Below are 13228 nucleotides of genomic sequence, written 5' to 3' on the forward strand. Positions count from 1 at the left end.
TCTTTTTGGTTTGGGTTTTTGGGTTTTTGGTATCTTGGAGATTTTGGCATTTTTTTGTCTTTGTGTGTCTTTTCAACATCAAGTTCACTTTTTTGGTTAAAAAACATCTTCTTTCCATCTTTTCACAAGTCCATGTTCCTTTCCCTTCTTTTCTCATGCCATTGTGTCACCCGTCTTTCACGCAGTCACATTTTGTTTTTTTCATCCCTGCCCTATTCGTCCATCCATCCGTTCATTGAGGAAACTTGCTTGTTTTTTTTTTTCTCAAGAGAAAGAAATGTACAGTATCATTCACAGCCAACAGAAAGCTCCACAGTGCCACCTCTCCAAACTGAATAGATAGATCTTTTAATTTTTGGTTTGTCACTCTCCAGTCCTCTTGTTCTCTCCTCCTCTCCGTTCTCCTTTCCTCTTGTCTCTTCCTCCTCCTCTTGCTTTCAGATCTGTATTTATTTGGCTTGGAAAGACTTCATGAGAGAGAGAGAGAGAGAGTGAGAGAGAGCGAAAGTGAGAGACAGAGGGAGAGAGAGATGGCTTTGGTTGAAAAGGCGACTCCATGGACTCCTCCTCCCACGTCCTGCGATAGGCCGTCGCTATGGGAAGGGGGGGGGGGGTGTGGGTGGGGGGCGGGGGGTGGCATCACTCAGCCATAGCCCCACCCAGGGGTGCTGGAGAGGAGGCTTCACTGAAGGAGCAGAAGGAGGCGGGGCTTGAGCAAGGGGAGGCGGAGCAAGAGGCGGGGCTCACACCGCTGCCGCTCGGGGGCGGCGAGGCCCGGCTGGCGCTGACCAATCCCATGCCGGCGCCGGTGGGCATTTGCAGCAGGGTGGGGCGGTTGAGGAAGAGGGAGGTGCGGAGACCGCCACCGTGGCCTCCGGCTCCGCCCAGCAGCATTTGGCCGCCCTCAAGAGCAGAAAGGGACATCTGACCACCACTGGCAGCCAGGGCTAAGGGAGGAAGAGGAGAAGGAGGAAGGATACGTAAGAGAGAGGAAAAAGCACATTAATGGTCCAGGCCTAAGAATTATTCAACTGTCAGATGGAATTCCTGTGGATGCATGGGATGGGCAGCTTCATAAGAGACAAGATGGGTGACATGCAGAATATGAAGACGTGCTGAGACAAGACAGAGATGCTGGGAAAATGGCAAGATGCCAGGGTTAGGTTAGGAAAAACTACTCACACACACTCACACACACACACACCTTTTCTATACATGGCAGCTTAATGGATGGGATGTACTGGGATGAAATGTCATGATGCTGAAGATTTAATTTTGCATGAAATATATTCCTACAAAACTACTGTAACTGCCAAGGAAAGAGGGTGCTATAAATATTTCCTGATTGTCCCCACGGTCTAATTCCATTTGAACGTTTTGCTAATTGAATGAAACTTCCAAATACAATTTAACAGAGATGTTCTGTACATGGACAGTACATACCCCATCTGATCCAATATGAAATATATAAACATAATTGATGCTACTCAGATTTGTCCAATTACGCAATCGTTCATTTGAATAGTTCACTGTTTCTCAATGACAGGCAGATTTATGGGTGTGTTCTGTTTATCATTGACAGTGGCAGCCCCTCCAGGGCTGTGCCAATCCTTCCTTCCTCTCCTACCACACACCTTGCATTGTGGCCAGGGGGTTGCTGCCAAGAAGGGTCGGGTTCATCCCTGTGCTTACACCCATCATTGTGCTCCTAAAATCGCCACGAACATTCCAGTACACGCACACGTGGTATGCGCAGATGCACACACAGACACACACACACAGACACACACACACACACACACACCCACACACAACGTCATTCACAACCACAGAAAGGGAAAAAAGCAAGCAGGTTTAGAGGAGTGTTATGCAACAGCTGTATTGAATATTGGTATTGATGTGCATCCAGTTTGGTGTGGTCTGCTTTTGATTTCTGTGTGTGTGTGTGTGTGTGTGTGTGTGTGTGTAGTGTGTTGAGCTATCTGACAAAAAACGTTTTAGTTAGACTTAACTGTAATAACCCAATGTTTCAGAACGCTCCAATAACACAATAGAGTTTAGCACCCAAAATGAAAAAGTGATTTACATGTATACTTCACAACCAATTTCATTACACTGGACAAGGTTTTCATCACAATACTGTTTTATGTATCTGCTCTATATAGTTATAAGATGAAACCTTGAAGATTAAATCTCCACTGAAATCAACTGCAATCATAAATTGATATAAAATCTAAAGATAATACAGCATATAAACTGCCTGACACTTTATGGTGACAGCTGTCTGTGGCCAGCTTTTCTACTTTGTCTGCATTCTTGTGTACTCGTCGAAACATGTGTGTGTGTGTTTCAGGCTTCAGACTGTTTGTCTTCCCATCTGCTTTGCATATTATACTATATAGTTGCTTGGAACTGGTAAAAAAGATGGCAGAGTTCCTGAGAAAGCAGAAAGTCTTCCAAAAATAGCAAGGGGGGGGGGGGGTGCTGTCTGTGTGCGTATGTTTGCATATTATTTATTATAGTCAAGACTTACCCTGTGCTGAGGCCAGGGCTACTCAGGCGAGGGGCGGGGCTAGAGCCGCTGTGTGGAGGCGGAGTCACAGAGCTGGGGGTGGAGCTCATGGCAACATTGCCACTGGGGTTGATGGGGCAGGCCACTGAAGGAGTAGAGCTGGCGGCTGTGAAGGAAAGAGAGAGAATGGTGTTAATAAGTGGCACACACATTCATGCTCATTCTGAGAAGAAAACGTTCATATAAATGTTCTCGAAATCACTGGTCATAGAAAAAGTCAACAAAAACAATAAAAAGTGGATAAATTGCCCCCAGCTCACAATACATTTGCATAGTCTTCTCTGTCCCGACTTGTAGATTAATCCGAGGTCACATGTTCAAAAATTTGTGGGTGATTATTTCTTGACAATCCTTTTAGTTTTTCTTATTGCTAAAACACTAAACTCCATTCACTGAACCAAATTCTCAGTTGCCTGAAAACATTTATTGAATCGACCACCCTTTTGACAAAACCATAAACAGTTTTCACATATAAAACACAATTTGCAGATCTCTTAGACACTTTTTGTAAAAGTCTATTCTGATATCACATTGTCATGCAATAAAATGCATTTTGCGTTGTGATGCATTTGTAATGCATAATGGTAACCATAAGTGGCACAAGGTAAACACAAAGAAAGCACAAAGGTCATACGTTAAAAACAACCACTCAAAATTCATCACACTTGTTTCAAAAGACATGACACAACCAATATAAGCTAGTTCAGAGTGTAAACAGGTTGCTGAACAGTGCAGGCTCATATCATCAATGGACAGAAACTATGAGTGAGGCATTCAGAGTAAATTGGCTATAGACGGCAATGTACTTCTGATTAACAGTACTGAAATGCTTGTCTTTTCTGGTATACCTGCGGGCATGTAATTGGGCTACAGGTTTTCTACAGGAATAGCATGTTTGAATGGGCACTGCACTAGTTTACTGTAAATCTAGTAATACATTTTGGGGGTTTGTGTTTACAGTTTTGAGAAAAGGGTGGAAGGTTTCAAAAAAATGTATTTTAGCAATTGTGAAAAACTGTAATGACACATACATGTTTTTTTCCCATGTCACACCAGTCTAACATCTACACTGATATGCCCCAAAAGACATGAGGAGAGACTGTGTTTAGAAGGAGGCTTGCTGCGGGGCAAAAACAGAACGATTGACTGCAGTCAACCTGAGAAGGGAGAGAAAGAAAGAGGGGGAGAGAGAGAGAACGTGTGTGCTTACCTGTTGTGCTGAGGCTTGTGGCAGCCTGGGGCAGCCCTTGACTGGACATCTGGGAGGATGAGAGGAGAGAACAGAGAGATGAGAAAGGGAGAGAGGGATGGAGGGGAGAGAGGAGGGTGAAAATAGTTAAAGAGGTTAACTTCCTCCATATCAGATCAAACAGTGTGGAGGTCAACAGATTCTGTCTGCCTGGGGGTAAAGTGTATAGACTGGACCAGTGTGTGGACTGAGTTCCTAGTACATTTCACAACAGGAAATCAGCCAAATCATCAGTGTATGATGCCGAGCCAGTCTTGCCTAGCCTGGCTAACACCTGCCCACTTCTCAAATCTCAAATGATATTGAGAATGGGTCTGGGGACCTTTTCATTCACTTCTGATTTCCAATGGGCGTAATCAGCAGTGAAAGTAAACTGAAATTGGTACATTTCGGAAGTACAGCAAACACATATTTCTTGTAAACGGAAATTTGAAAGGCAATTGTTTTACTCAATTCTAAATAAAATACACGTCTATATAGTTTAACACTGACGCCATAGCGCAGTCATTTGTTGTGTTGAAGAGCACTGCTACCTGTACTCCTCTGTCTGTCATCATAAAAAGCCCGCCCCATGCTGGATAAGTGGTTATGATTGGTTCCTGGGTTTTTGGTGATTCGGAAATCTGCTTCAATGGGAAGGTATCGAGACGGACCTGCAGAGCAAATTCAAATTTGCTAACAGGTTCGTCTGGGTTCTTTCCATGAAAGATTACAAAATGTTATATTTGTTTTTACAATATTATTTCAGCCTAGACACGACAGCGATTCTATTGTAATAATCTGGCACCTCTTGCTATGTACTGGCAGGTGCTTCAGAGGAGGTACGTCACTGTTTTGTTCACAATGAGTCTAACAAGCTAAAATGATTATATTATATGGATTTATTTAAGTGTAAACAAATGTTTTGCTTAATTCAAAATAGGCTTTGCCATATGCAATGGTGTACAGTAGTCATGCTGTGTTTAAATCAGTGCTGAAGTTGTGGTACATTAGTTGAACAATGGAAATCAATAAGAGCTGTGAAACATGCTGTGGAGAAATCCAATACTGTAGAAAACACTAACATTGAGAAAAAAAACTTATTTTATATAAAAAGTTGAAGGAGGTATTATTACAATGGGACAACCATCACTAAAAGTACTTAACCGTCTGTATGATCACAGTGTAATAATAATAATAATAATATTATAGTGATATGATTATTATTACAGACTAAAATCATGATAGTGAACTTGAAATATTAGCCAGAGAGCTATTTCACAAATCATTTCAACAAATACAATGATCTATATATTAGAATGCACATTTCATCCAAGGACAGGTTTTCTAAAAGGGAAATCTAAGAATGTTGACAGTCTTGTATAGATTTCGAACAGTATACAGATTTATATAGTATTTATAGGAGTCAGTGTGACTGGGTGTGGGCCATACCATGTGTGGGCTGTAGCAGGGGGGTTTGTGCGAGGCTGGGGCTGGCTGGCTGGGCAGGGGAGGGGTGGCGCTGGAGGGGTTGATGCGCTTCTCCTTCTGGCGGCGGTTGCAGAACCAGACCCGGATCACCTCCTTCTCCATGTTCAGCTGCTCGGCTAGCTGCATGATCTCCTCTGAGGTAGGCTTCTGGTTCTGAACACGGACACAGGAAACGGATCAGACAAGACACTCACAGAACAGTACACAATGACACACACGCACACACATACACACATACACACACACAAGAAGTAAAAATGTGAAACGTGCAGTGTACAATAGAGGGAGAGTGGGAGTGTCTTCAGAACACAGACAATCACTCTATCCACAGTTATTGGGGAGGACATCTACTGCTAATGAAGGAGAACTGGCTCTCGTTTGTGAGAAAAGTGTGCAGAAGGTGGGGGGTGGGGGCTGACCGCGATGAAGTTGCGCTCTAAGGCCACGCGGACGTTGGTCTCGATGCTGGTGCGTTTCTTCCGGCGTCGCCCTGGCAACCCCTCGAAGCCCATCACGGGGGAGGACAGGGAGCTGGGGCTAGGCAGCATGCTGTCTATCGCCATTGTTTCTGTCACAGGTGCAAAGGGGAGGGTGAGTACATACACTAATACACACACGCACACACACACACACACACACATATACAGACACAGGAGCACAGGTGTCATGCGAGGGAACAGTGACAAAGTGATTTCATATATTTTATACACATATCCAAGTGCTAAAACCTCACATCACATACTGTCTCTCCCTCTATGTCTCTCTTTTTCTCTTTCTCTCTCTCTCTCTCACACACACACACACACACACACACACACACACACACACACACAGTCACACACACACACACACACACACAGCCACACACACACACACACACACACACACACACACACACAGTCACACACACACACACACAGGTGGTTTGAAAGCACCAGTAAACAAGCAAGAGCCCACAGAGACATTAATACATTTTCGACACACATGGGTGCATGCAATCCTTCACTCATTCTCCGACACACACATTGAGCGCTCATATGCATCAGTGAACAAGTTAATACATACATGCACACACAGAGTCATACTCTCATTCTCATTCTCCACGTCTCTCTCTCTCTCACACACACACACACACACACACAGACACGGACACACACACTTGGATTTCAACTGTATTACTAACCAAGCAAACACACACACACACACACACACACACACACACACACACACACACAACACACACAGAGTGCTCACCTGCATCGCTCAGCCACTTTTCCAGCAGGGGCTTGAGTTTGCACATGTTCTTGAAGCTGAGGTTGAGTGCCTCGAAGCGGGAGATGGTTGTTTGGCTGAAGTCGTTCCCGTAAAGCTTGCCCATGGCCATACCCACATCGCCCTGATGATGAAGTGCACAACACGCAGTTGGAGAACTCATGAGAGGTTGTCCATCTTGCACCTTGCACGTTCTGAACTTTTATGGCATGTCTTAAGTTTGATAAGTGAATATTGGTATTGATGTGCATCCAGTTTGGCGTAGTCTGATTTTGATTTCTGTGTGTGTGTGTGTGTGTGTGTGTGCATGCCTGTGTGTGTGTGTGTGCAGCTGTGTATGAGTGTGTTCTGTGTTACAAGGACACCATCCACACAAATGTTCATGCATGTGTCTGTGAGCGAATGTTTTGTTTATATCGCATATTGACCTCTCCCTCTTCCTTCCATGTAAGTACTTTGTGGCAAGAATGTAATAAAAGGTTTTTGAAATTCAAAATTCTTCCTTTCTCCCTCTCTCTTTCTTTCTCTCTCTGTCTCTCTCTTTCTCTCTCTCTCTCGCTCTCTGACTCTCTCTCTCGCTCTGTCTCTCTTTCTGTATCTGTATCTGTCTTAGTTTGAGCATGAGTGTGCGGGCTCTCTTGCTCTCCATTACAGTACCTGGGTGAAGCCCAGTTTGATGCGGCGCTGCTTGAAGGTGCGGGCGAACTGCTCAAGCTCCTCCAGGTCGCTGGGCTCTTCAGGGTGTGACTGCTGGGGCATGGAGGCCATGGAGCCGGCCGAGCCTCCCGCGGAGCCTCCCCCAGTCTCCATGCTCTTCTCCCTCTGTGAGGAGAACAGGCAAAACGTTAGCACAACACCGGTAATGGCACACCAACTCACAACCAACTTCATAACCAAAATGCTGAATGTAAGAGTTTGAAAGTAGTCACATCTGATTTACTGGGATGCTGGGGATGGCAAGTGACTTTGGGGGGTGGGGGGGGGTATACATGAGCTGCTTTCAGACATAGGTGTAAGTCCGAGTGTTCAGGAGATGTCAAGCGGACATCTAGCATATCCAGACATTTGGAACTCCGAACTTACACTACTCCCCTCCTAGTATTTCCGACAGACATTATGTAAATGAGCTCATGTCTGAACAAAGCGAAGAACAGAACAGAAGGAGATTCTGTTCATGTGCGTGTTCAACCACGCACAACCTATTCAACCACGCAGAGATTCTGTTCATGTGCGTCGGTTTCATTCACACATTATGTCCGCATGTTAGCATCATATCTGAATCACCCGAAGGGTTGAACCTCTGTTGGACAAAGATCCACATATGTTGTCTATGATATATTCTGAGAAAATTGATTCTGTATTCATGTATCACCAATGCTCATTCAGTAGCCCTACAACTTTTGAATATTTGAACACATATTTATCAATAATTTTAGTAATGGAAGGTAAAATGGAACATTAAAATAGCAAACATTCCATCAAAGCTGGGCCACTTTTCAACTCAGTGCAAAAAAAACAAACAGTATATGGGTATTTTGGTAAACATCTCTGAGGCCTAGCATAAACTGAAGCCTAGGGCTTTGCTGCTGGCTATACCTGTGCCTGGAGCCCCAGCCTGGGTGGGGTGGTCAGCAGACCACCTTGACTTTGCTGAGGTAGTGGAATCAAATTTGGTGTCGATAGCAGACCTGCGAAAGACAGACATGTTGTCAATCTGAGAAGCAGTAAAATTAGAAATGAATCTTGCTTTATCAACTCTATGACTGTTTATGTTTTTCGTCTCTTCGTCATTTATGCATACATTACATTTTAATTTTTTTTCCTGAAACACAACATTCAATGGAAAAAAGGTGTCTGGATAGGCAAACTAATCCTTCCAGCATGGCATTACTGGCATTAGATTGTTTACATTTGTGAGTTTCTTCAACAGATATGCTTACAAACAGAAATACCCAGAGAACAAATAGGCTCTCTCTCTCTCACACACACACACAGACAGACATGCACACACGCACACACACACACACACACACACACACACACACACACACACACACACACACACACACACACACACACACACACACACACACACACACACACACACACGCATACGCACACACAGAGACACTGCATACCCTGCTGGGCCTGTTGGGCCTGGGCTTGTGGGAGCAGGAACTGGGCGGTAGACTGCAGGGGGTGGCCTGGCATCATCACTAGCTGCTGCAGCTGCAATAGCTGCTGAATGTCCTACAGGAGGAGCAGAGAGACGACAGGAGAGGAGAGAGAGGAGAAGAGGGATAAAGACAAATGAAAAAGGGATGACAGAAGGGAATGGTAGAGGGGGAAGATATAGAGAGGAGAAATATAGAGAAATAAATAAAGAATATTTGGAGTATAGAAATGTTGACAGACACTCCATTACTTTGTGCATTTTCACTTGGACTTTTTCATTTTCATTGCAACATTTTCATTATAGTCCATATCAACCATATCTATTATCGTTGTCCAGTATCATTACAGTTACACATTAACAATTGCTACAGTTGCACCTGAATAGTTTGGTCCACTTTGCATGATATTTTTGTTGGTATAAATCTATTGCTCATCTTTAACCAGAGTACGAGCACTCCTTTCATCTTGGTGAGGAATTCCGATCAAACAGCATATGTACAGTATGCATAATGTTAATCTGATATATTTCTGGTATATTGAAGATCTGTTTGTAGAACAGGGAGACAGTCCAAAATTAGGCGTAGTAGGCCAATATTGCCAAACGCACAGATTGGCAAAAACTCATCAGTTCGAGCCCCCTGTGGACACTATAAAATCATCAAATAAAATGTAGTGCTTGACAGCTTCCAGGCTTCTTTTTGGACTCGGCTAGTCATGGATGGGGTCTGTACCTGGGCAGTGAGCTGGATTGGCTGAGACAGAGTCAGCTGGGGCGGGGCCTGGGCAGCCTGCTCAGCTTTGAGCTGCGACTGCGCAGGCGACTGCTGCTGCTGGGCCTGGGCCTGAGCCTGAGCCTGGGCCTGCTGCTGCTGATGGGCGGCATGCGCAGCATTTGACTGCTGCACGGCGGCGGCCAGGAGCTGCGCCTGAGCCTGCTGCAAGAGGAGCTGCTGCTGTGCAGGCAGGAGAGCAGCCAGCTGCAGGAGCAAGCAGAAGAGGAGGAGAGAGAGAAGAGAGAGAGAGGCAGAAGGGGAGAAAAAAGGAGAGGGGAGAGAAGGACAGAGAAAAAAAGGAGATGAGGGAGAGAGAGAAAGAAAAGGAGATGATAAAAGAGAGAGAGAGAGAGAGAGAGGATGGAGGACAAGAAAAAGATGAAAAGATGGTGGCACCAAAAGGTGAGGAGAAATAGAGGGAGGTAGGTAAAGGAAAAAGGGAGGAGAGGAATACGGAATGGGAGGAAAAGAGAGAAAAAAAGGATGAGGCAAAAGGGATAGGGCAGAGGTAAGATGTCAAGACCAGTAAGGAAAGAAATATGAATAGAAGGGCGGATGTGCAAGCAACAGAAGCAAAAGTGAGGAAAGGTGTAAGGGTCATTTAGTGAGGAAGACGAATGGCCGGGAACGGAATGATGAATGTGTCAAGAAGTAAGTACATGAGTAAAGACATGATTAAGAAAAGGTGAAAAAGTTTGCAAAAAGAGAGAGGGAGAGAGAGAGCAAGAGACAGAGGACAAAAAAGAAGGAAAAGAGAGATGGAGAAAAGGGGGAAAAAACAAGAATAAGAACAATTTCACCCAGAGCCAAGAAAAACAGTGGCAAAAGATGCGCAAAGGCAAGAGTAAGTGCCGCGACAAAAGCTTATAGGCCTCATTCCCATTAGTCCACAAGGACACGCATCTCTCTGTAGCCATTGCAAAGAGGGAGAAAAGCATATAAAAGCCAACACTCGGGAAAAGGTTATGACACACACAACAGGAAATGAATGGACAGGCCACTAAAAGAGCCAAGCGGTGAATGGTGGGGAGCGATGAACCTGCACCTGGTTCATGTCATTTGTTGGCTCCCTCCACTACAACATCAACCTCAACCTGAATTGATGTGGCTGTGAATTAGCATTTGGATGTACTGAATTTACGGAATGTATGGAGGTTCAGATTTCTGTCTCTCATCACTTTACACTTAAGGATGAGAACTAAGTGAAAAGAGGAATAGAGAAGAGGAGAGGATAAGAGAGATGAGAAGAGGAGATGAGAAGAGGGGAAGAAGAGAAGAGGGTTAGAGGGCAGAAGAAGAGAAAAGAGAAGGGGAGAGAAGAGAAGAGTGGAAGAGAAAAGAAAAGTAGAGGAGAGTCGAGGGGAAAAAAGAGAATAGGAAAGAGGGGAACAGAGGAAAGGGAGGAGAGAAGTGGAGAGGAGCCTGTGAGAATCCACGTGCTGCACTAGTGTGTTTGTGTGGTCCAAGCTAATATGCAAATGTGGCACCTCTTCTGGGTGACAATCTGTCAACAGGTGCAGTGTACACTGTCTAGTGAACATTATTTCCAAACCTATCAAATAACTGGTGAACAGATGACATTTCTCAATATTTTTGAGCATTTTGGAATCCTGTACTTCATTCATTACCATTATTTCAGTTTGGTTGAAATTATGAAAATGATTGGAAATAATACAAAATAATTTTGATTTGGGGTTTTCAACAAAAGAACATATTGCAACATACTGTATGGTTGAATGCAAAAGCAAATGCACCCCCTCTCAGTTCTGAACATCTCCACCCGCTTGTGTTTGTCTGCAGACCTATGACTTCATTCAATAAAGAATCCTTCACCAGACACTTCGTATTAGAGCCTTGGTAATTCCTCTACTGCATCAGATACATAACCATCAAAGACTCTAGTCTTGCTCGTTTCTGAGTATTGTGGGGCGTTGCAGTTAAGAGCAGTTGCTCTCTGCTCGCCACAGTTGGAGATGGAGTGGATGATGCCAGATGAATGGAGAAGGAGTGAGAGAGGGAGAGGGAGGCCTACCCCAGCCAGCTGGCTGCCCGCGAGCATGAGCTGAGTGTGGGGCAGGGTGGACTGCGTGGGGGTCGGGGCAGGGGCCTGGGCTCTGTGCATCTCAGACCCGTCCTCTGTTTTTGCCTAAAGGACAGAGAAAGGAGAGGAAGAGGAGGAGGATGATGAAGAGGGGAGATGAAGGGAGAGGAGCGGTAGAATGAGAAGAGAAGAGAGCAGAGAAGGCGAGGTCGAAGAATAATTGGGAGAGAAGAAGAGGAGAGAAGAGTAAAGAGAAATGTTAAAAACATCTGATACACATCAACATTCATTCTCAATAAATTGTAAATAACAAAATAACATTGGGCCCTATCGTGCACCCGGTGCAAAGTGGCGCAAAGCGTAACGCAAGGCTTATTCTTATCTCACACTCAATAAAGTGAAATTTTATTAGGAATTTTTCGCCATGCACTCCACTTTTATTAAACCTTGTGCCCAGAGGTGTGGCAATTAACAACATAAGGTGTGGTCTGGCGCATGATCCAAAAATCGCCATCTTACACCCTCTAAAAATCTAAAAACACCTGACCAAGAAAAACCTGGTCTATTGCGAAAGGCACGTATAAAGCACAGCTGATGATGCACTGTCACAAGATGTAAGCAGCAACTCCTCTGCAGAACAAAATATCCTTAAGATTTTTGTTCAGTCATTCGAACATTATTGGGGCAAGTGTTGCTTTTTTCAGGCTATGTTTTCGATGGTAACCCCTTTTCAGTCAATAGTAAAAATAATTAACTGTGTAGAACTGTTTTGTCATTGACTATGAGACCACAGTGAAGTTAGTTTTACTTTGCCTATGAGTTCAAATAATAGGTGAGTGCAGATGAATGTAGGCTATACTCTAATAGTCACAAATAGTTTTTAGTAAAGCAAGGTTTAGTGGAATCCCTGTTACATACGGTCTTGCGTGCAAGCAGATTCCTTCAAATGTGCCATTGATTATCAAAATACAGATGCACTGTTTGAAGTTACGCTGCTTGCTGTTAAAGGGAATGACAGATGTCATTCTCATTGGTTTAAAGGATGTTACACCCAAAACACACACATGACTGAGAAACATAAGAACAACCCTTTTGCACCCAGCGCTTAGCATTTGATAATCATGCCATTCAATTGGTGAATATGGACTTAATGGAATTATGGAATTAATGTCTATAAACTTTGTGCCTGACCATCCGATTCTGATCGGCAAGATAGGGCCCATTGCGTATAAAATGCTATTTTGCATTGTTGCTTGTTGAACATTTCCTTTGCAATATCCATCAGTTATACTAAAAAAAAAAAACATTCATTTACACGCTAGATATTATGCACATTTTAAAATAATAAAATTTGACCATTCACAATTTATAATCAGGACAAACACACACAGACACATACAAGCACACACACACACACATACACACTGAAAACAGGACATCAAGCCAAGTGCACACATCTCCCAGTTCACCTGCACTACACGGTACTGCACAGACAAGGCAGAGTGCATGGGCTCCAGACAAAAGTGCTGAAGTGCTCAAATCACAGCAGTGTGGTATTTACCAGGCTAAGGTCCAAAGGAGAGAGGTCAGAGCTGATGTCAGAGAAGTAATCCAGGCACTGGCCCACTCCGCTGACACGTGCATCTGTCAGCTCCCTGTCCCCGTCTATCTTCACT

General features: G+C 44.1%; 1 protein-coding gene across 1 annotated transcript in view; it reads right to left on the reverse strand.

Moving 5' to 3' along the window:
- Nucleotides 1-633: 633 nt before the first annotated feature.
- The window catches only part of pou2f2a (POU class 2 homeobox 2a), a 48345-nt gene continuing 35750 nt past the window's right edge, over nt 634-13228 (reverse strand). The window contains exons 5-16 of the mRNA XM_076300988.1: nt 11544-11657; nt 9470-9715; nt 8702-8813; nt 8160-8251; nt 7221-7385; nt 6546-6687; nt 5711-5859; nt 5253-5444; nt 3783-3831; nt 2534-2678; nt 1635-1708; nt 634-947 (exon numbers count right to left, since the gene is read on the reverse strand). Coding sequence (XP_076157103.1) covers nt 640-947; nt 1635-1708; nt 2534-2678; nt 3783-3831; nt 5253-5444; nt 5711-5859; nt 6546-6687; nt 7221-7385; nt 8160-8251; nt 8702-8813; nt 9470-9715; nt 11544-11657 — 1788 coding nt within the window. The 3' untranslated portion in view covers nt 634-639. The remainder of the gene's footprint in view (nt 948-1634; nt 1709-2533; nt 2679-3782; nt 3832-5252; nt 5445-5710; nt 5860-6545; nt 6688-7220; nt 7386-8159; nt 8252-8701; nt 8814-9469; nt 9716-11543; nt 11658-13228) is intronic.

The sequence above is a fragment of the Alosa pseudoharengus genome, unplaced genomic scaffold (genome assembly GCF_046254945.1).
Source record: "Alosa pseudoharengus isolate Yale_2024_CS ecotype anadromous, Long Island Sound unplaced genomic scaffold, YU_APseudo_1.1 YU_APseudo_1.1_scf_23, whole genome shotgun sequence".
NCBI lineage: Eukaryota > Metazoa > Chordata > Actinopteri > Clupeiformes > Clupeidae > Alosa > Alosa pseudoharengus.